Source organism: Triturus cristatus, chromosome 8 (assembly GCF_964204655.1).
Source record: "Triturus cristatus chromosome 8, aTriCri1.1, whole genome shotgun sequence".
In the NCBI taxonomy this organism is placed as follows: Eukaryota; Metazoa; Chordata; class Amphibia; order Caudata; family Salamandridae; genus Triturus; species Triturus cristatus.
In genome coordinates this window covers 1604835593-1604857141 of record NC_140591.1, presented here as the reverse complement: position 1 = coordinate 1604857141, position 21549 = coordinate 1604835593, and the positions used below count along the sequence as shown (strand labels likewise).

The window sequence follows — 21549 nt, the reverse complement described above, 5'->3', positions numbered from 1 at the left end:
CAGAAGATGGCTTGGTATTATGTTTCATAGGGTACCCCAATATAGGCCTGAGTAGTATCCTGATCCTTCACCTACCTTTACTGTACCATTACACTACAAAATGGGTTTTGGTATTGACCTTTTACCTAGTTAAGCACTTCATAAAATGTCATGTGGTTTTCCCTGAAAACTAGCCTCATTAATTATGCATGAGGATTCTCAGAATCACAGCAGGATTACCATCTTTTGCATAAAAAGTGTTTGAGGATCATTTCTTCCGTCATCCTTGACCGACATGACACAGCAAGGTCGAATCCCCTAAGGTTAACTTTGGTGTATGTATACTCCATATCTTTGCCTAGCAGGCAGAGGAGAAAGACTTCCATGCTGACACACTGATGGGAGACGTTGAGGTTCCTGCACACAGACACACCAGCTCACAGTGGTCTGACATCCCTCGCAGGGTGTCCTATTCGGGACCAAGACAGGGTCCCACAGTCTCTCACTTCAGGTAATGAGGTTGGCTTCAGCCTAGGAGGATTCTTGGCTCTAAACCTACATACACGGTAGGAATACTTTGGTACATCTACTTAATGTTGCACAGTAGTAGTACGCATTGTTACTGTCATGTATTTAAATGCTTTATTATATTAATTGTTACATAACCTTCTGTGCAATCCAGACAGCAAAGAAAATACGTTGAAACAATACTGGGAGAATGATGCACACATTACAGTGAGCCTGGCTGAAGGATTGTTATGGTCTATTTACTCTTTCAGAAGTATTCAAGCAACAGCTGTTCCAACCTGTTACTAGGTTGGGATACAACAAGCATGAGTGCTCACTTATATAGCATCTTCTCCAGCACAGGAGCATGCAGATGAATTACACCACACAGGAGCTGCTATCAAGCATTACTTCAGCATACACTCACACTTACACTCACACAGCATACATTCATTACATCATGCTTCATGTTAACAACATCCTTACACCTCCCTGCATGTTACGTATTTCCTCTACTGAGTCTGGCCAGAACAAAAAGGGTTCTAGTATGCATGACACCAACATGCTAAAACATACACTTTGATTATACACTGAAACCATAGAGATCTGTATGAGAAGTTGCCTGCCTTTTGTATCCTTCTTTGTGGATGAGGACCTACATCAATATTCATGAACCTCGGTAGATCTGAAAAGTGAAGGTGCCCAAGCAATAACAACCACAAACACTTACCCAAATGAGAAAAGGCAGTGAGTGCAATTGAATTGTCATTTACGGGAGAATAATAAATTAGTGTAAATTTCAGCAGAAGAAACAGGTAGAAAGTAATCAGCTGAATGCCACACACATCAAACGTGGGATTTCTGACACAGAATAGAAGAAGCGTAGCACAGTTTGCTAGCCAGATTCAATCAGTCTAAATAGATCTCTATCTATTTATTCAGTTCCAGGATTGCCGAAAATAAAAATGTTAGTACATCAGTGGAAGGAATACCAACTGGTATCTAGAGGCTCCCCGGATGCCTGACTTCTAAGCTGCATTTATATTAATTCAGAGAACAAGGTCAAAGAACCTGAAAGCCCCTTTCTACATATTGGTTTGTAAACATGTGTTAAAAAGCTTTTTTATGCCATTGTTAATTTCCTTTGTTCTGACTCCATAAACCATAGGGTTCAAGGCTGGTGGCACGATCAGGTGTAAGACGTTGAGCAAAATAGTGATGTCTGGAGGAACGTTGTTTCCTGGTCTATATGTTATGGCAAGAACTAGGAGAATGGAGTAAAAAAAAAGAATTAAAATCAAGTGGGAAGTGCAGGTGCTAAAGGCCTTCAGTGAGGTCTTTTTTGACCTCATCTTCTTCACCGCACGAATGATCAGGTAGTAGGACAATGTGATTAACATCAAGTCTAGACCAAGAACAGACCCAGCTGCGACCAGTTGATGAATGTTATGCAGTTTTGTATTATCACATGCTAGCGAAGAGACGGCTAAGTTTGCACAGAAGCTGTGTTGAATAACATTGTTGGAACAGAAATGTAAGCGTGCAAAAAAGAAGGGCATGGGGACAAACAAGCACACAGGCCTTATGAAAACCAACACAACAGCTTTCACCACAAATCTTTCAGTGATGACTGAAGAGTAGCTCAAGGGGTGGCAGATTGCAAAGTAGCGGTCAAACGCCATGACTAGGAAGGTACCAGATTCCAATCCAAGAAAGCAATGAACAAAAAACATCTGAGTGAAGCATGCTGTATGGCTGATGGCCCGCTCATTAAACCAAAGAAGCGCCAGGAGCTTTGGAGTGGTCAGCATACTCAGAACAAGGTCCACCAAGGCAAGCATGCCAAGAAGGTAGTACATAGGCTCATGGAGGCACTGTTCTCTGTATATTGTGGCTAGGAGTGTGGGATTTGCTGCGGCGGCTAAAATTAATAGGAGAGCCAAGGGGATGGAGAGCCAGTGCTGCCATCTTTGGAATCCTGGAAAACCTGATAGAATGAATCCTGATTCTGGGTTATAACTTTGGTTGATATCTGAAAGCATTGTTGTTCAGAATTGTGGATCTTACAGCTCTGAAAGTAAAGAGAAGATACATCCACGTCAGCACATTGATAATAATTTTTTTATTATCAAATGTATTATTGGTTACAAATAAACCATATAAACACATTAAAAAGTTAGCAAATGATGCACTTACATTATTGCCATCTTAATTTTCCTTCTTTGCTTCTTTTAGTGACATGAAAATTAATAAACATCAAGCGATAAAAAAGAACACTTGTGCATTTGTGCAACATAATCGTAATTTATATGTATAAATCATCATGCAGCAAAGTTACTCAATGAAATTCATACCATAAATGTTAACAGCAAAAGTTTCCAAAGGTTATCCTTCAGGATCACAGTTTTGCTAATTTTAGAACATCAATAGATGACAAGGAACTTCTTCAATTATAAATTAAACCATAAATATTACAAAAATAATTTCAGAACTGAATAAACCTTTTTGTCAACACAACCCTGGCAATAAATACACTTCCACAATATTTATTGTAGATTCTTCTAACCAGGCTGAGAAAATGGGGGATTGTTGTGATTTCTATTTTTGCAATATCAAACAAAGAAACAAAAAAAGCTTACTCTCGCAATAAGAGAGGTTCTCAATCTGCAATGCTTAGCCCAGGAGGCCTAGCTTTGGATCTCTAGAAATTATATATAGAATATGGTACAAATTAATATGACTCTTAACTAGCTCAATTGGATCTCTTCTTGCACATGCACTTTAAATCCTTGAGTAGATTCAACCGATGAGTATTATATATTTGTATTTTGTATTTTTATATATATAATGTATTTTTTATATATAATGAATTCCTGGTGCCACACATATATTTTCGCATTGAATAATACTATGATAGTCCATGCCCGAGTACAAACAGCAACAATGTTTTCTACTTCTATTTTTATTATCATGTGATATACACATGGGGAATGTGCTTAAAAGCGATGATGGACTTTGTCTCGTCATGTGATCAAGCCCACGCTGAGCACTAGCAACATAAAGAAATAATGAATGCACTTAACTGGTGTCCGTGTCCCGCCTGTTGAACAGCAGAAGTGGGAATCTGGTGAAAACGCATATATATATATATATATATATATATATATTCACTGAAAAAACCATAGGTTTCACACATGTTATAGTTAGCTGGAAATTTTACTGATAAAAAACCAATGAAATTCCCCCGTTATAGTTACTGTAGGCAACTATAACTCACGCGACCGTAATCCTCTGCTGATGCTAATACTGTATTTAGACACTTATTTGCCCATGTCTTCTTCCATTAAATTTTAGCTATAGATATATTACAAATATTTTTTTTTCATAAAGACACATATGTCATCAGCACAGGATTACGGTCGCGTGAGTTATAGTTGCCTACAGTAACTATAACGGGGGAATTTCATTGGTTTTTTATCAGTAACATTTCCAGCTAACTATAACATGTGTGAAACCTATGGTTTTTTCAGTGAATTTGCAAGGTTTTTTAAATGCTAATTCCTAACTATAACTTGTGTGAAACCCATGGTTTTTTTCAGTGAATCTGTACGGTTTTTTAAATGCAAATTTTTTTTTGACTTTTTTTGCAAACCTATGTATAAAATAATGCATTATGGAAAGGTTTTTTTTTTTTAATGCTTCTTTTTCCGTGCGCGTACGGTAAGCTGACGGTACGCGCTCCGTGCGTCATAAGTACGGTGCGCGTACGTAATAGGATACGTGTACCGTAAGCTGACGCTACGTGCTCAGCACGTCATAAGTACACCGCGCCTACGTGATATGTGTGTGACGTACGCGTACACGCGGAAGCAACGTCGCGGTTACGCAGGGGCGTGTAATGCGCATGCGCGAGTGCATCTTACCTACGCGCTCCGTAAGCGCTCCGTAAGCGTCACGTTTGCGCATGCGTACTTTTTTACGAGCGCGTACCGTAAGCTTACGGAGCGCGCACGGTAGGTCATGTGATCCACAAAGAACACTTTTCATTGGTTGAAATTACTTTCATTTCCAGAAACTTCCCACACCACACCCATTCCCCTCATTACTGCTTGAAAGAACATTTTTCATTGGTTGAAAGTACTTTCAGTTCCAGAAACTTCCCACACCACACCCATTCCCCTCATTACTGCTTGAAAGAACACTTTTCATTGGTTGAAAGTACTTTCAGTTCCAGAAACTTCCCACACCCCACCCATTCCCCTCATTACTGCTTGAGATCCCTTAGGAGAAGGAGCTGGATTGACATTGGGATACAATGGCAGAACAGCAGAGCTCTTCTGAGAGTGAGGCCAGCAGCACCACCATGATCCAGAGAAGGAGGAAACAAAAGACTTCTTTTGTATGGGAGTATTTTTCTTTTCCAGAGGGGGAGAAAAAGGTGAATGCTGAATTGGTCACTTGCACACTTTGTGGACGTGTTTTATCTAGAGGAAATCCAAGGAAGAAATATTCCTTTGGAAATCACTCTATGAAAAGACACCTGCAGGATAGACATCCCAGGACCTTTGCTCGACATACTGGAGAAAACTATTCAGTAAGTCACCAGAGCCCAACCTCAGATGCTCAGCCGAGTACATCATCGGCAGCTCAGCTGAGCCCTTCCTCTGAGGTGGGAGCATCACCTTCTTCTTTTCCTGTGGACATTAACCCTCGATTTGGGAGGGTTGAAATGAGGTGTACAAGATGTGGTGGTCTTATTGTTTATGGGGAGATCAGTCTTCCCCTTATTAACAATAAGATAGACCAGCATGTTTGTAGACGCTTATAATATTCCCATTCTTTCTTTCCTCTATCCCTGTATTAACCCAACGGCTCTTATAAGAGCCAACCTTACCTCACAATTTTTTGTATTTTTTTTTAAGCTTTCCTTTTTGAAAAAAAATTTTTTGCCGTGCGCGCACAGGACGCGTAATTCCGCGAATACGGCGATTTTTCGAAAAAAAAATACATTTCATTTTTGCCCTTGAGGGTCCTTCTGGGATCCCCTGACCAAGGCTAGGGGGTCAGGAACTGTCGAGCCTGCCCCCTTTTCACATTATCCACCTTTTTTATTCACCCCCCTGACAGTGCGAGTGAGAAAATGGCGGCCGCCGCTTCCTGGTTGGACCGATTCGAATGTTTACTAAGATCTAACAGCCAATCAGAATCGCGCTTGCGCACGGCACCGTACGCGTACGGTAAGCTTACCGTAAGCGCACCGTAAGTGCACCGTAAGCTGCCATAGATATATATATTGATTTAAATGCTATTTTCTCAGAATCTACTTAACAGATTTACACCAAACCTACAAAAGGCACTTCCTCGACCTGGGGACTACCTCTCTGCCAAATTTCATTAAATTCTGTTCAGCCGTTCGGGCTGTAGCTCTGTCTAAAGGTCCTATGGAAAAATGCATGGGAAAAACCTGTTTTGGGACCCCCCTTTTATCTCAGCCCCCGCTTGACGAATCCCCCCGAGACTTTCAGGGTAGGAGCGGAGCGTAGCGCCCCACCTATTTTGAAAAATTCGCGAGGATTCGTCGACCGGCGCCAAAGTTATTCAAAATAGAATGTTGCGGATTTCCTATGGAAACGTGGTCCTAACTATAACTACCTACTGGCGACCGCCAGTAGGTAATATAAAATCATTTCATAAACACAACGGCTCTTTTTAGAGCCCCCTAATATCTAAACACTTAAATCTGAATTTCATTTCTTTTTTTATTTATGTTTTCTACCGTACGCTTACGGTAAGCTTACCGTACGCGTACCCCGCGATTTTTTTTAAAATCAATAAATGTTGTCTATGTACTTTTCTGTCCTTCTTTGACCCCCTTACAAATGTTAGGGGGTCTGTAACTCTCCTCCTTGCCCCCTTTTCAAGATATCACTCTTTTTTTTTCTGGTGAAACACACGAAATGGCGGCCGCCGCTTCCTGGTTTCGACCGATTCGAATGTTTACTAAGATCTAAGAGCCAATCAGAATCGCGCTCGTGCACGCCACCGTACGCGTACGGTGTTTACACCGACGTACCTGCTTCGTGAAGAGCAGTGTTCCGGAGTGGTGCTCCAGTAAGGCAAGAACGGAGGTAGGTCGAGTCGTTACTCCCTGGGCCGTGTCTTGCCCCATCGTCACCTGTGAAGGACCCGGAAGCTCTACCGGTCAACCATTGAGCTTCGCTTTTTGACTCGGCTGAGTCCAAGCGCAGTGGCGCTTTTGCTGGTTGGAGTCGTAACTCCCAGCCCGACCAGAGACACAGGGACTGCCAGCTGTAACGCACACCAGGAGGTGTTTGCCGCGTTACAGACTCGGAAGTCCACAGGATCGATCGAGCGGCTGCTCTCAGTTCAGTCTTCTTGCTTGTGATTGGGGAATCGGTGACGCATCACCAGGAGGTGACTCCGCGTCCCGGTGCAGTCTGAGGAAGAGGTTGAGCGGCTGCTCCCTTCAGGTAGAGACCCCGGCTGGGTGTTTCCCTGACTCCTCGATTCTCCCCAACACTCTTCGTGCCCCTCACAGCCTACCGATTGGCATTGTCGGCCATTTCATTTCTGCCCTCTGTTGGCATACGCCGGGATCGGCGTATATGCAGAGGACGGTTAGGACCATCCGTGCTGTGGGCTGGTAACGTACTTAGCCTGGAGGATTCCAGTGACTATAACTTTTGTTTGTTCTTTGTATTTTATTTGCCTTCATTAAAAGAACTAACCCTTCACAAGTGGTTGCGTCCTCATTGTCGTGTCTGTTAAACGATCCTGAGACGTTCAGGGCGTTACAAAATATCCGACCGTCCAAGTCTCCGGCCGCCTCGCCACTCTTCTTCATCCCGAAGGCTAATGGGGAGCTGAGAGCCTGTGTGGACTTTAGGGCATTGAATGCGATAACCATAAAAAATCGGTACTCCTTGCCTCTCATCAGTGTACTTCTGGAACAGGTCAAGAAAGCTCGTATCTACACCAAGTTGGATTTGAAAGGGGCATACCATCTGGTGCGCATGAGGGACGGAGACGAGTGGAAGACCGCCTTTAAGACCAGGTTCGGCCTTTTTGAGTACCTCGTCATGCCGTTCGGTCTGTGCAACGCCCCGGCAGCCTTTCAGTACTTTTTGAATGAGGTATTCAGAGAGGAGTTGGATATCTACGTGGTCGTATATATCGACGACATCCTCATCTATTCGTCCAGTGTGGAGGAGCACGTACACCACGTCAAAGCTGTGCTCCAAAAGCTGAGGGAAAACATGCTGTTTTGTAAACTCAGCAAGTGTGACTTCCACGTCACATCCGTGGAATTCCTCGGAGTGATGCTGAGTCCAGAGGGACAGGAGATGGCAGAACGAAAGATCAAGGCGGTGAAAGAATGGCCGGTGCCCCAAAGCGTGAAGGACGTCCAAAGTTTCATTGGCTTCGCCAACTTTTACAGGCGGTTTATAGATGGATTTTCAGGAGTGGTGGCCCCAATCACACAGCTACTGAGGAAGTCCAAGGAGTTTGTCTGGTCCCCTGAAGCGAACAAAGCCTTTGAGGCCCTGAAAAGCGCCTTTGGTAAGGCGCCGGTGTTGGCTCACCCCGATCCGGATCTCCCCTACGTGGTGGAAGCGGACGCGTCGGATGTGGCGCTGGGGGCTATCTTGTCCCAACGCAACCACGACACAGGGGTGCTTCATCCCGTTGCGTACATGTCCCGCAAACTCAACGACGCCGAACGCAACTACCATATTGCGGAGAAGGAGCTTCTCGCAATCAAGGACGCCTTCACCGAATGGAGGCATTGGTTGATGGGGGCAAGACATGTGGTATCGGTGTACACGGACCATCGGAACCTACAGTTCATGACGGCCACTAGACACCTTTCTCCCAGGCAGCTGCGGTGGATGATCTTCTTTGCGGGGTTCAACTTCCGCATCAGATATCGGCCGGGGACGGAAAACCGGAAGGCGGACGCCCTGTCCCGTCAATCTGCAGTTAAGGAACCATTGCCTGCAACCGAGCGTTCCATCATTTCCCCGAGGATGGTATTGGGGGTTATCCAACCGGATACTTTCCTGAGGGGAATAAAGAGAGGGATCAGGTCATTCGCATGGCGGAGGTGGCTCCTCAGTCACAGAGAATGGCAGCTGAAGGACGGGATACCCCTGAAGGGCAGGTGCCTATTGATACCCACGCCTAGGCTAAGGAAACAAGCATTCATCTGGTGCCATGACTCTCCATGCGCAGGTCATTTGGGCTTTGAAAAAACGGTGGCTAGCATGGGACGGCATTTCTGGTGGCCAACCATGAGAGTGGATGTCAGGAGGTGGGGACAGGAGTGTCCTACGTGTGCTACCATGAAGGCCGACCATGGCCGAACCCAAGGGCTCTTACATCCACTTCCGACCCCGGATAGACCATGGGATAGCATATCACTGGACTTCGTGGTGGGCCTACCGGTAGACCAGGGGATGACGGCAATACTGGTGGTGGTGGATTACTTGACGAAAATGGGGCACTTCATCCCCTGCAAGAGAGTCCCTACGGCCGGGGAATTGGCGTCACTACTCCTAAAGAATGTGGTACGACTGCATGGATTACCTGGGGTGATCGTGTCGGACCGGGGGTCGCAGTTTACTGCGCAATTCTGGAAGACTTGGTGGACTGCGCTGCATGTTAAGACCGCCCTGTCCACCAGCTACCACCCTCAAACGGACGGCCAAACCGAGCGCCTGAACCAAACGCTCAAACAGTATCTGCGATGTTTTGTGGACCAGGGCAGGGAAGAATGGGTCGACTTGCTATGGGTTGCAGAGATAGCCTATAACAACGCCACTCACAGCTCCACACAGTCATCTCCGTTCTATAGCAACTATGGCCAACATCCCAGGTTCTTGCCATTTCTACATCCGTTCAGAGAGGACAGGATTCCCGCCACAGCGGACAGGGTGGCACACATAAAAGACACGTTGATGCGCTCAAGGGCTGTCCTAATAGAGGCCAAGAGAAGATACAAGGCTGCGGCAGATAGGAAGAGAAGGCCCGGGCCACTGTACCGCACTGGAGACTACGTCTGGATATCCACAAGAAACATGAGGTTTCGAAAGAACAGTGTGTTCCATCCCAAGTACATGGGCCCCTATCGAATTACCAAGTGTATGGGTCCCGTGAACGTGAAGGTGTGCTTGCCCCAGTCATTGCGGATACACCCTGTCTTTCATGTATCATTGCTCAAACCAGCACCCTCCAAGCCGTCTGGGACACCTAGGCCGGTATGCGTGGAGTCGGAGGTGGAGTATGAAGTGTCGGGCATACGGGCGTCCAAATGGCGCAGGGGGAAGCTGTGGTACCTGGTTGCGTGGAAAGGCTATGGCCCGGAGGAGCATTCATGGGAACCGGCTGAAGGGGTTCATGCTCCGCGCTTGGTCTCCTTGTTCCATCGGCGTTTTCCTGCCAGCGCTGGACCCGTGGGGAGCCGCTGAGAGGGAGGATGTACTGTCAAGAATTCCTGTCATATAAAGGGAGGAACCGGGAGGTACAAGGCTGTCGGATATTGTGTTTACACCGACGTACCTGCTTCGTGAAGAGCAGTGTTCCGGAGTGGTGCTCCAGTAAGGCAAGAACGGAGGTAGGTCGAGTCGTTACTCCCTGGGCCGTGTCTTGCCCCATCGTCACCTGTGAAGGACCCGGAAGCTCTACCGGTCAACCATTGAGCTTCGCTTTTTGACTCGGCTGAGTCCAAGCGCAGTGGCGCTTTTGCTGGTTGGAGTCGTAACTCCCAGCCCGACCAGAGACACAGGGACTGCCAGCTGTAACGCACACCAGGAGGTGTTTGCCGAGTTACAGACTCGGAAGTCCACAGGATCGATCGAGCGGCTGCTCTCGGTTCAGTCTTCTTGCTTGTGATTGGGGAATCGGTGACGCATCACCAGGAGGTGACTCCGCGTCCCGGTGCAGTCTGAGGAAGAGGTTGAGCGGCTGCTCCCTTCAGGTAGAGACCCCGGCTGGGTGTTTCCCTGACTCCTCGATTCTCCCCAACACTCTTCGTGCCCCTCACAGCCTACCGATTGGCATTGTCGGCCATTTCATTTCTGCCCTCTGTTGGCATACGCCGGGATCGGCGTATATGCAGAGGACGGTTAGGACCATCCGTGCTGTGGGCTGGTAACGTACTTAGCCTGGAGGATTCCAGTGACTATAACTTTTGTTTGTTCTTTGTATTTTATTTGCCTTCATTAAAAGAACTAACCCTTCACAAGTGGTTGCGTCCTCATTGTCGTGTCTGTTAAACGATCCTGAGACGTTCAGGGCGTTACATACGGTAAGCGTACCGTAAGCGCACCGTAAGCTGGCTCAGATATATATATTGATTTAAAGGATATTTTCTCAGAATCTACTGAACAGATTTACACCAAACCTACAAAAGGCACTTCCTTGAACTGAGGACTACTTCTCTGCCAAATTTCAAGTAATTCTGTTCAGCCGTTCGGGCTGTAGCTGTGTCTAAGGTCCTATGGAAAAATGCATGGGAAAAACGCGTTTTGGGACCCCCCTTTTATCTCAGCCCCCGCTTGACGAATCCCCCCGAGACTTTCAGGGTAGGAGCGGAGCGTAGCCCCCCACCTATTTTGGAAAATTCGCGAGGATTCGTAAACCGGCGCCAAAGTTATTCCAAATAGAATGTTGCGGATTTCCTATGGAAACGTGGTCCTAACTATAACTACCTACTGGCGACCGCCAGTAGGTAATATATATATATATATATATATATATATATATATATACTTCCACAGCGTTTGCCAACAGCCACCGCACTCCTAATATATATATACATATATATTCCCCCGTTATAGTTACTGCAGGCAACTATAAGTCACGCGACCGCAATCCTCTGCTGATGATGTCAGATATTACATCACTGATGACATATGTGTCTTTATGAAAAATAAATATTTGTAATATATGTATAGCTAAAGATACAGTATTAGCATCAACAGAGGATTGCGGTCGCGTGAGTTATAGTTGCCTGCAGTAACTATAACGGGGGAATTTCATTGGTTTTTTACGAGTGAATTGTCAAGCTAACTATAACATGTGTGAAACCTATGGTTTTTTCAGTGAATTTGCAAGGTTTTTTAAATGCTAATTCCTAACTATAACGTGTGTGAAACCTATGGTTTTTTCAGTGAATTTGCGCGGTTTTTTAAATGCAAATTTTTTTTTGAGATTTTTGGTAAACCTATGTATAAAATAATATATGTACTATATCCTGCATTATGGAATGGTTAATTTTTTTTTTTATGCATTTTTTCCGTGCGCGTATGGTAAGCTGACGCTACGCGCTCCGTACGTCATAAGTACGGTGCGCTTACGTGATACGATGCGCGTACGGTAAGCTGATGCTACGCGCTCCGTACGTCATAAGTACAGTGCGCTTACGTGATACGTACGTGACGTATGCGTACACGCATGCGCGTTGCGCAGAAGCAACGTCGCGGTTACGCAGGGGCGTGTAATGCGCATGCGCGAGTGCGTCTTACGTACGTGCTCCGTAAGCGCTCCGTAAGCGTCACGTATGCGCATGCGTACTTGTTTACGAGCGCGTACCGTAAGCTTACGGAGCGCGCACGGTAGGTCATGTGATCCACAAAGAACACTTTTCATTGGTTGAAACTACTTTCAGTTCCAGAAACTTCCCACACCACACCCATTCCCCTCATTACTGCTTGAGATCCCCTAGGAGAAGGAGCTGAATTGACATTGAGATACAATGGCAGAGCAGCAGACCTCTTCTGAGAGTGAGCCTAGCAGCACCATCATCAGACAGAGAAGGAGGAAACAAAAGGATTCTTTTGTGTGGGAGTATTTTACTTTTCCAGAGGGGCAGAAAAAGGTCAATGCTCCATTGGTCACTTGCACACTTTGTGACCGTGTTTTATCTAGAGGAGATCCAAGGAAGAAGTATTCCTTTGGAAATCACTCTATGAAGAGACACCTTAGGGATAGACATCCCAGGACCTTTGCTCGACATACTGGAGAAAACTCTTCAGTAAGTCACCTGAGCCCAACCTCAGAAGCTCAGCCGAGTACATCATCGGCAGCTCAGCTGAGCCCTTCCTCTGAGGTGGGAGCATCACCTTCTTCTGCTCCTCTGGACATTAACCCTCGATTTGGGAGGGTTGCAATGAGGTGTACAACGTGTTGTGGTCTTATTGTTTTTGGGGAGACCAGTGTTTCCCTTATTAACAATAAGATAGACCAGCACGTTTGTAGACGCTCATAATATTCCCATTCTTTCTTTCCTCCATCCCTGTATTAACCCAACGGCTCTTTTAAGAGCCAACCTTACCTCACAATTTTTTTTATTTTTTTTTAAGCTTTCCTTTTTTAAATTTTTTTTTTGCCGTGGAATTTCTCCGTTTACGCCGTGCGCGTACGCTACGCGCATTCGGCGATTTTTTGAAAAAAAATTAAAATTAATTTTTGCCCTTGGGGGTCCTTCTGGGACCCCCTGACAAAGGCTAGGGGGTCAGGAACTGTCCAGCCTGCCCCCTTTTCACATTATCCACCTTTGTTTTTCACCCCCTCAGACTGCGAGAGACAAAATGGCGGCCGACACTTCCTGGTTTCGACCGATTCGAATGTTTACAATGTAACAACCAATCAGAATCGCGCTCGTGCACGGCGGCGTGCGCGTACGGTAAGCTTACGGTACGCGCTCGGAGTGCGCCCATAGATATATATATTGATTTAAATGCTATTTTCTCAGGAAATACTGAACAGATTTACACGAGACCTTCAAAAGGCACATCCCTGACCTGAGGGCTACCTCTCTGCCAAATTTCAAGTAATTCTGTTCAGCCGTTTGGGCTGTAGCTCGGACTAAAGGTCCTATGGAAAAATGCATGAGGAAAACGCGTTTTGGGAACCCCCTTTTTCTCAGCCCCCGCTTGACGAATCCCCCCGAGACTTTCAGGGTAGGAGCGGAGTGGAGCGCCCCACCGATTTTGAGAATTTCGCGAGGATTCGTCAATCGGCGCCAAAGTTATTCCAAATAGAATGTTGCGGATTTCCTATGGAAACACGGTCCTAACTATAACTATCTACTGGCGACCGCCAGTAGGTAATATATATATATATATATATATATATATATATATATATATATATATATATATATATACATATATATATATCCACATGAAACCTCCAGCAAGCAGAAGGAAGAGGCCACACGGGGAATCCAGGAAAAGATCTTTAATTGGAATGCAGTTGTGGCATAATGCATTTCGACGTAGTGTCTTCCTCAGATGCCACTGCTACACTGACTCCACCTCTTGCCACCACTTTTGAATGATACTGCAGTCCTCCCTTTATTGGAGAGACACACCTCCCTCGCCATGTGATCGCTCACCTGATGTAGTTCGGTAAGTCCTACAACTCCCAGAATGTATCATCTCTGGGCAGGTGATGCACAGAGAAACTTGATGATGAAAAATCCATGTGCGGTGTGCTGTAGAGCAGGGCGCACTGTATTCAGTGTAAAATTAGTCATCAGACCTCCCTGTGTCCCCGCATACGTTCCAACCCCCCAGGCACAAGTCCGCCGGGTCGTGAGCTGATTTAATGAATCAGTACTCCTCGTGAAGTCACGAGCTGCCAGCTGGCAGCGTCCCTTGCTTGGCCCATACTCGGTAGGTGGGCTGGAGCAATCCAATACCTAGGGCGACGAACAACTGCTTGCGCAGACACCAGTAATGCCTCCAACCAACTTGATAGAACGGGGCCCCCCTTAACGCATCTCTGGCTGACGCCATACTATCCACACAAAACCTCCAGCAAGCAGTGATGTCATTTGAGATGTCATCAGTGATGTCATCAGTGATGTCACTGACCATGTCATGAATGATGTAATATGTGACGTCATCAGCAGTGCATTGTGGGGGCACGAGTTATAGCTAGCTGAACTAACTATAACGGTGGAATTTCTATGGTTTCACATGAGTGAAATGTCCAACTAACTATAACGTCCCTGAAACCTATGTTTTTTTCAGTGAATTTCAAAGGTTTTTTAAATGCTAGTTTCTAACTATAACGTTCCTGAAACCTATGGTTTTTTCAGTGAATTTCAAAGGTTTTTTAAATGCTGATTTCTATCTGTAACGTGCCTGAAACCTGTGTTTTTTTCAGTGAATTTCTATGTTTTTTTAATGCTAACTTCTAATTATCATGTTTATTTAACCTATAGTTTTTTCTGACACCCAAGAAAGATACAACACCCACTGCCACAACCCTCAGGACCTTCCCCCCGTACCACCCCTCTCCCAACTACCACCAAGGCAGCGCTGAACAGGACAGCGAAGCCTCCAAAAACAGCATTGTCCCTCAGCCATATAATACCTCAATGTTGGGAAATGTGGAATTCGTTTTTTCAGTAAGTTTTTTTTAAATACTAATCTCTAACTTTAATGTTTCTGAGACCTATGTTCTTTTGTGAATGTCAAAGGTCATTTAAATACTAATTTCTAATCATAATGTTCATAAAACCTATGTTTTTCTCAGTAAGTTTGAAAAACAAATGTAATATTTTGTAACTTTAATATCCTAAAAATAGTTTTTGTAATTTTTTGTATTTTTTATTTAAACTATATAATGTTTTCTTGCTTTTTAAATATTAAACAGCTACATACAGTATGAAAGGGAGCCCAGCCCAGAGCCATATGTGAAGACCAACACATGTCATAGAACTACTGATCAAGGAGCTCCGACACCCAAGAACGCCACAACACCCACCACCACCCCCAGGACCCCTCCACACAATAGCTGAATATTGGGACAGGTGTGAACAAACTATATGTGAAGGAAGCAATTCACCCATGAATAACAATGCACACAATGCAAAGTGTAGCGGTGATGTGTTGGACACATCTCAGTATGCAGAACACACACCTCTCCATCTGCACAAATACTACTGGTGCTTGTAGTGTTGTGGATAGTGGACCCAACCATGTTACGTCAAACACTAGGGAAGATCTCAGTCATGTATCTGTGTTGTCCCCCCTTGTAAGCATAAGCATAACTGGAGTCGGCTGCTCCGACGTACGCCACTTCAGCGTAGGAGTGTGAATAAATAGGCCAGGACTCTGAGCGTGGTTCACTTGTGAACTGTGAAGACCAACGACTGTGCCAGAGCGGCAGGCCTCATCCTGCCATGAGGCTGCCGCCATGACCGCGGGTCTCCTCCACACAGGCCCCCTGCGAGCTAAGGGGCACAGCACCGAAGACTTATGTCTGTACAGACTTCTGGCTTCGATCTACACTGTGGACAGCAGGCATCACAATTAGGATGGAGTTACGAATGCGGATGACGCAGTCCAGTACGCAAGATACATTGCTCCCAGTGCAGCCCTCTCACACCATGCACCATCACAGGGTGCACACACGCTGAGTGCTGCAGGTGCCACTAACTCAGTGCAACACAAGTCAATGCCACATGGCCTTATTGAGGCAGAATTCAATAGACAAAAGACGTTGGTCCGAGTGCAGCCCCCCCGGACCACGCTGAGTGCCAAAGGTACTACTAACTCAGTGCACCATAAGTCATCGCAAGGAAGAGTGAACAGTTTTATGTCAGCAGTGAGGCATACTATCACTCGAAAATCGATTTGAGGCAGAATTCAATAGACAAAAGACATTGATCCGAGTGCGGCCCTCCCGGACCACGCATCATCGCTGGGTACGTACATGCTCAGCGCCAAAGGTACTTCTAACTCACTGCACCACAAGTCATCGCCACGTGGCCTTATTGTGGCAGAATTCAACGCAAGCCTCAACACATGGTGCCACTAACCCTGTACAACATAAGGTGCGACACGTGGTGCCACTAACCCTGTTCAACACAAGCCAATCCCACATGTGCAACTGTGTCCTGAGTCCTCAATGGCAGTGACCCCAACTTCGTGGCAGCGACCACAGCACCAGACTCCCTTTGATCAGTCAGTCATATTTCCATATGCAAGGCAGGCGACACGTGGTGCCACTAACCCTGTACAACACAAGGCACGACATGTGGTGCCACTAACCCTGTTCAATACAAGCCAATCCCACATGTGGAACTGTGTCCTGAGTCCTGAGACACAGTAACCCCAACTTCGTGGCAGCAACCACAGCACCAGACTCCCTTCAGTTTTATTTGTTGTTGTTTTGTTTAAATAAAATGTTTTATATGTAAATCTATACATGACTAAGATTCTTGTTTGTTCAACCTCACAGGGACAATTCTGGGCCCAAGAAGGTTGTTCGGGGTATGTTGGTATTGTGGGAAGAGGGTGCGTTACCTGCTGATGTGGGGAGAGGCAGCATGAAAGAGGTATCTCCCATAGAAAGAACTCCGGTATGTTTTAAGAAATGCCTTGGACAGATGCCAGCTGACGGACTGAATCACGAAATGGCTTTTCAATGCTTATGTAGTGTAACTTATGAACAGTTCGCACCCAGGCTCGCAGAGGGACAACTGTGGCCCGTCCGGTCGACTTACAGACGCAGTACTACAAGCTGTCTACTCCCAAAGGAACAGCAGTGTAGTAGCTCGCAGAGGTACAGGCACAGCAGCGTACTAGCTCGCAAAGGTGGAGAGCTGCTAGCCAACGGACTGGCTTCTAGGGCTATAGCTGCGAAGTGGTGATGTTGGGAAGAGGGAGCGTGAAATGGTTATCTCGCACAGACAGAGCTCCGGTATATTAAATTGCCCCCGGGAACTTTCTTTTACATTTTTACTCGATGCAAGAAAGCGTTTTTTCTGGACCATGACCTTTCTCCCTGCCAAATTTGGCGTAATTCCGTTCTGCAGTTTGACCTGTAGCCTTGTCTACATTTTCCTATGGAAATTCCTTTGAGAAAACACGTTTTCACACCCACACATAGCTACCTGTCGCAGGCGTATTCGCTGTTGGTGTGCAGGTCAGTGGTCTAGTTGTCAACATGTCACAGCCACTCTCTGAGGGCAGGTTTGCACACACACCACACCCATCTGGCACATGTGTCACAGGCCATGTGACTACGCAAATATAATGCATCGACAACATCACATCCGTTATTGCCGGTGGTGACTGGATGGCGGACGCTCCACGGGTCTCAATCATAAAGAGTCCATGAAAAGTTGTGCCGAGGGTTGGTCGCACCCTCAACTGTATGGCCGTCAGGGGCCTACTACCACGTGGCGCTGACTTGCATTGCACAGGGTTAGCAGCACCAAAAGCTGATGTGGACTCCGCCATAGATGACTCAGGACTCAGTGACATGTGTGAGATCTGCCGGGCCGCGGAGAAGCTGATGTGGTCTCCGCCATTCATGACTCAGGACTCCGCGACATCTGTGAGATCTGCCAGGCCACGGAGTTTTGACGGGCACGTGGAGGGCCCACTGGTAGACACTCCGGAGGCAGCAGGTAATTATTTGGTCATGGATGCGCAGGGGCGGCAGTATCTCTCTCTCTCTCTCTCTAACTTCCCTCTCTTCACTCTCTCTCACTCTCTTCCTTCTTTTACTTCTCTTTATCTATCTCCCTTCTCCCTTTCTCACTCCCTTTCTTTCCTTCCCTCTCTTTTTCTCTCTGGCTTTTTTTTTCTCCTCTATGTCTCATATGCTCATTACACACGTCCTTATTTTGTGCTTTATTTTCCAGGCTGTGTTGTCGACATTCATGGTCCCGCCAGGAGTCTTACGCCTTTTTGTTTTGTGATCATTTTGTTAAATTTAGTTTATCCTTTATATATACATTTACGAAAAAATAAAGTTTGAAAAACAAAATTCAATAAAGTTTTTGGTTTTTACCTAAGTGCTGTGTGACTCATTCTCGTTCTTATTACTGTTATTTGGTGGTGTCCACCATAGTGTTAAATTTTGGGGCAATTATCGGGGGAATACTGGCGATGTCTGCAGTTTGCACCAGCTTCTGAATAGTGTGTTAGATTTATCTCAGCTTTAGTTGCATTAAAGTGCTGATAATGAGATGCAAAGTAGGCGTTCCCATGCAAAAACACACGAGGTGTACTAAAATCCTGTATTCCATTGCACTGTGGTAATTGGTGCATTTACAGTGTACACACAAAATCAATGAAGTAATCTCATTGTATATATATTGATTGGGAATAGTGGGTCAGGCGCTGGATCTTGATGGGATACACTGCCCAGTTCATTTATTTTTCTGTACACGAAAAAACCACATCACAACTTTTACAACGAAAGGCAAAAACTGCGATGCGAAACAAATTCCGGCAATAAAGCCGCGTTACCACCAGAGATTTTACACCTGCTTTCTGCTGGTGTTAAGCAGGACGACTACCTGCAGCATGAAAGGGAACACAGCCAAGAGCCACACCTGAACAACCACAGGTGCTATGGAGTCAATGAGCATGATACACAGATACCCATGAGGAACAAAACACTCACCGCAACAACCCCAGGACCGCCAACGCCCCCTGAACACGCATCTGAGCAAGTGTGTCCATGTGGTCATTGTGTTAGCATGATAGGCACGGGCCCTGCAACATCACAGCGTGCTGTCTTTCAGTGGACTTTACCATGTCACTTCAGCATTGGCAGTGAGCCTGGAGATGTAGCTACAGACGCATCCTCCTGCATGCACAAGGGGCAAGGGGAACGGGGTGTCTCACATGTCCGTGTGCAAGAAGTGCAGTAAGTGTGTCTCTATGTTCTGGTGTGGCCGCTACAAGGGCCGCAGCAGTCAATGTTGTAAAGTGGCATGCACCACCTCCAAACGGCAGTGTCACGGTGTGATTGGAATGCCGCAGGACATGCGTGAATAGGCCCGTTTATGGCTTGCGTGGATGTTTGGCATGCATGTTGGGAACTGGGCCTGGGAGATTGCACATGTCGTAGTACGCAGTGAGCAAATTGACCCACTTCCCGATTCTGCTTTGGTGCACATTGGGTACAGTGGTTGGAGCCAGCACATCTGTCCCGGTCAGCTGATGGATTACGTCGACAACATGTCAAATATTGTGGCCAGCCATCACTCATTAGAGATAGTGGCTTACGCAGCTGCACTCACGTTCATGGGTGAGTGACAAGGTACCTGCATCCACAACTCGATGTGCCACATTGCATCATTGCACGTTGTGCATCTGGTCACATGTTCCAAGACGACAGTGGACATGGCTGCATTGGCGTCGACTCATGCCCGAGGGGCAGACAACCAACACTGCTTGACACTGACATGTGTTGGTGATGCACTACCCCGAGGTGAACATGGACGTTTTCCTACGTTCCTTATTCAGGCATGCTGCTGCATTTGTCTGCATATCGTGGCACTACTCTTGGCCGTACTTACACACACTTTTTTTTATAAAGATTTTACATTTTCACTTGTCTCCAAATGTGTTGTGTCTTCATTTGTATGTCAATGTGTGTGTCATGGACTCTCTGGCTGCCTGCCATACATGAATTGCTACCCCACTCGGACTGTGGGTTTGTACTTATGCGTTCTCATGTGCCTGTTTCGTACTGACGCTTTTGGATGTTTATTCGCCGCAGGCGAGTGCATTTGTGTCCTGTGTTCGATTGTGCGAATGTTTGTGTTTGGACAACATTGTGTTGGATGTTGGTGTGCTCTGCTTCCTATGTGTGTGTGCTGCATTGCATATGAGATGTCCCTTCATGTGAGGTTTTGTTTACCCTTCTCCCTTTCAGGCAGTGCAGTTTTCTCTTCTGAGCTTGTTCAGTGGTGTGATGTTGGTGAGTTGTGCGACTTGTGCTCCTTGTTGGTGTGTTTCATTTTGGCCATGGTTTGTCTGTAGTTCTGCTGTACTTAATTGTGCATGTGTGCCATTGTGCCCATCTCCCCTCATCCCCCCACTCCCTGCTTGTTCCTCTGCCTGGTGCTGTTGTGTCTGTAATTTTGTTACTACACACATAAATACATGTAAAGAACAAATTAGAATAGTTCCTTGATTCTTTTAGATTCCAAAACATCTCTCTAATGGTTATTTTTTGATTTTCCATATGAACAGTTTTTTTAATATTCAAGGACACATAGAAGTCAGAAGTGCAACATATTCTATCAACACACTTTCTAGAACATTCTACAACACATGCAGGTTAAAACGTCATAATTTTTTTTAAACCTAACGATATTTTTTTGCAACATTTTCTCGAACAAATTTTATCCTATGATATGTCCTCCACGTTTAAACTGCTTTTTCTTAACCAATCACAAAGATGCTTTTCCACAAAACGAACGTGCACCCTACTTTTAAAAAACTATTCTTTTCATCTCCCAATCAGTTATCGCTTTGAATGAGAAAAAAAGTTAGTTCCCCACCTTTAAGCATATCTCTTATTCTACGAGCGGACTGCATGAGCTACAGACATCTATCCATACTTCCCAGCCATACCTTCAAAATGCTAGTGTGAATCGTAGGACATAGCTATGTTTTCTGGTGCAAGAGGTATGCAGAACCGAGACATATTGACTTAGACCTAGGTTTCAAAATGTGGACATTAAATGGTTTGGACAGAGAGGATTGAAGTGGCACCATTTGTTGCCTTTGGTTAAAACCTGTTTGCATCTCCAACACCCTGACCTCATGATTGTGCACTGTGGTGGAAACGACCTAGGCACATTGACTGGTGTAGGTTTGGAAATGCTAATGAAAGACAGCTTTCGACAATTGATGTTGCAATATATGCCAAAGACAGAAGTGGAAATGGTCAAACCAATTTTGTCCTCAGATTGAAAAATCTAGGAAGAATGTCAACAAAGCTGTGTCTGCATACCTCAGAGACCATAGAATGGGGTCGATCTTAGGCCTGGGCGGTAAATTTCGTTTCGCTCGCGGAATCTGCGGAATTCGGGTAATTTCGCGTTCCGCGAAGAACGCGAAATTGCCAAAAAATCTGCTTTCCGCAACTTCGCGAAATTTTTTGCTTGTTCGCGTTCTCAATATGCGTGTTTGCGAGATATTTCACCCCGGGCACGCAAACAGCGATCGCGAACAGGAAAAAAGTATCGCGAACAAGCAATTCCGCGTGTTCGCG

At 45.7% G+C, this 21549-nt stretch overlaps 1 protein-coding gene across 1 annotated transcript; it reads right to left on the bottom strand.

Annotated features, from left to right (window-relative positions):
* Positions 1 to 1571: 1571 nt before the first annotated feature.
* LOC146806303 (olfactory receptor 56A4-like) lies at positions 1572 to 2528 on the bottom strand. Its single transcript, XM_085623941.1, has one exon. The coding sequence runs from the start codon at positions 2526 to 2528 to the stop codon at positions 1572 to 1574; it is 957 nt and encodes a 318-aa protein (XP_085480067.1).
* Positions 2529 to 21549: the final 19021 nt, after the last annotated feature.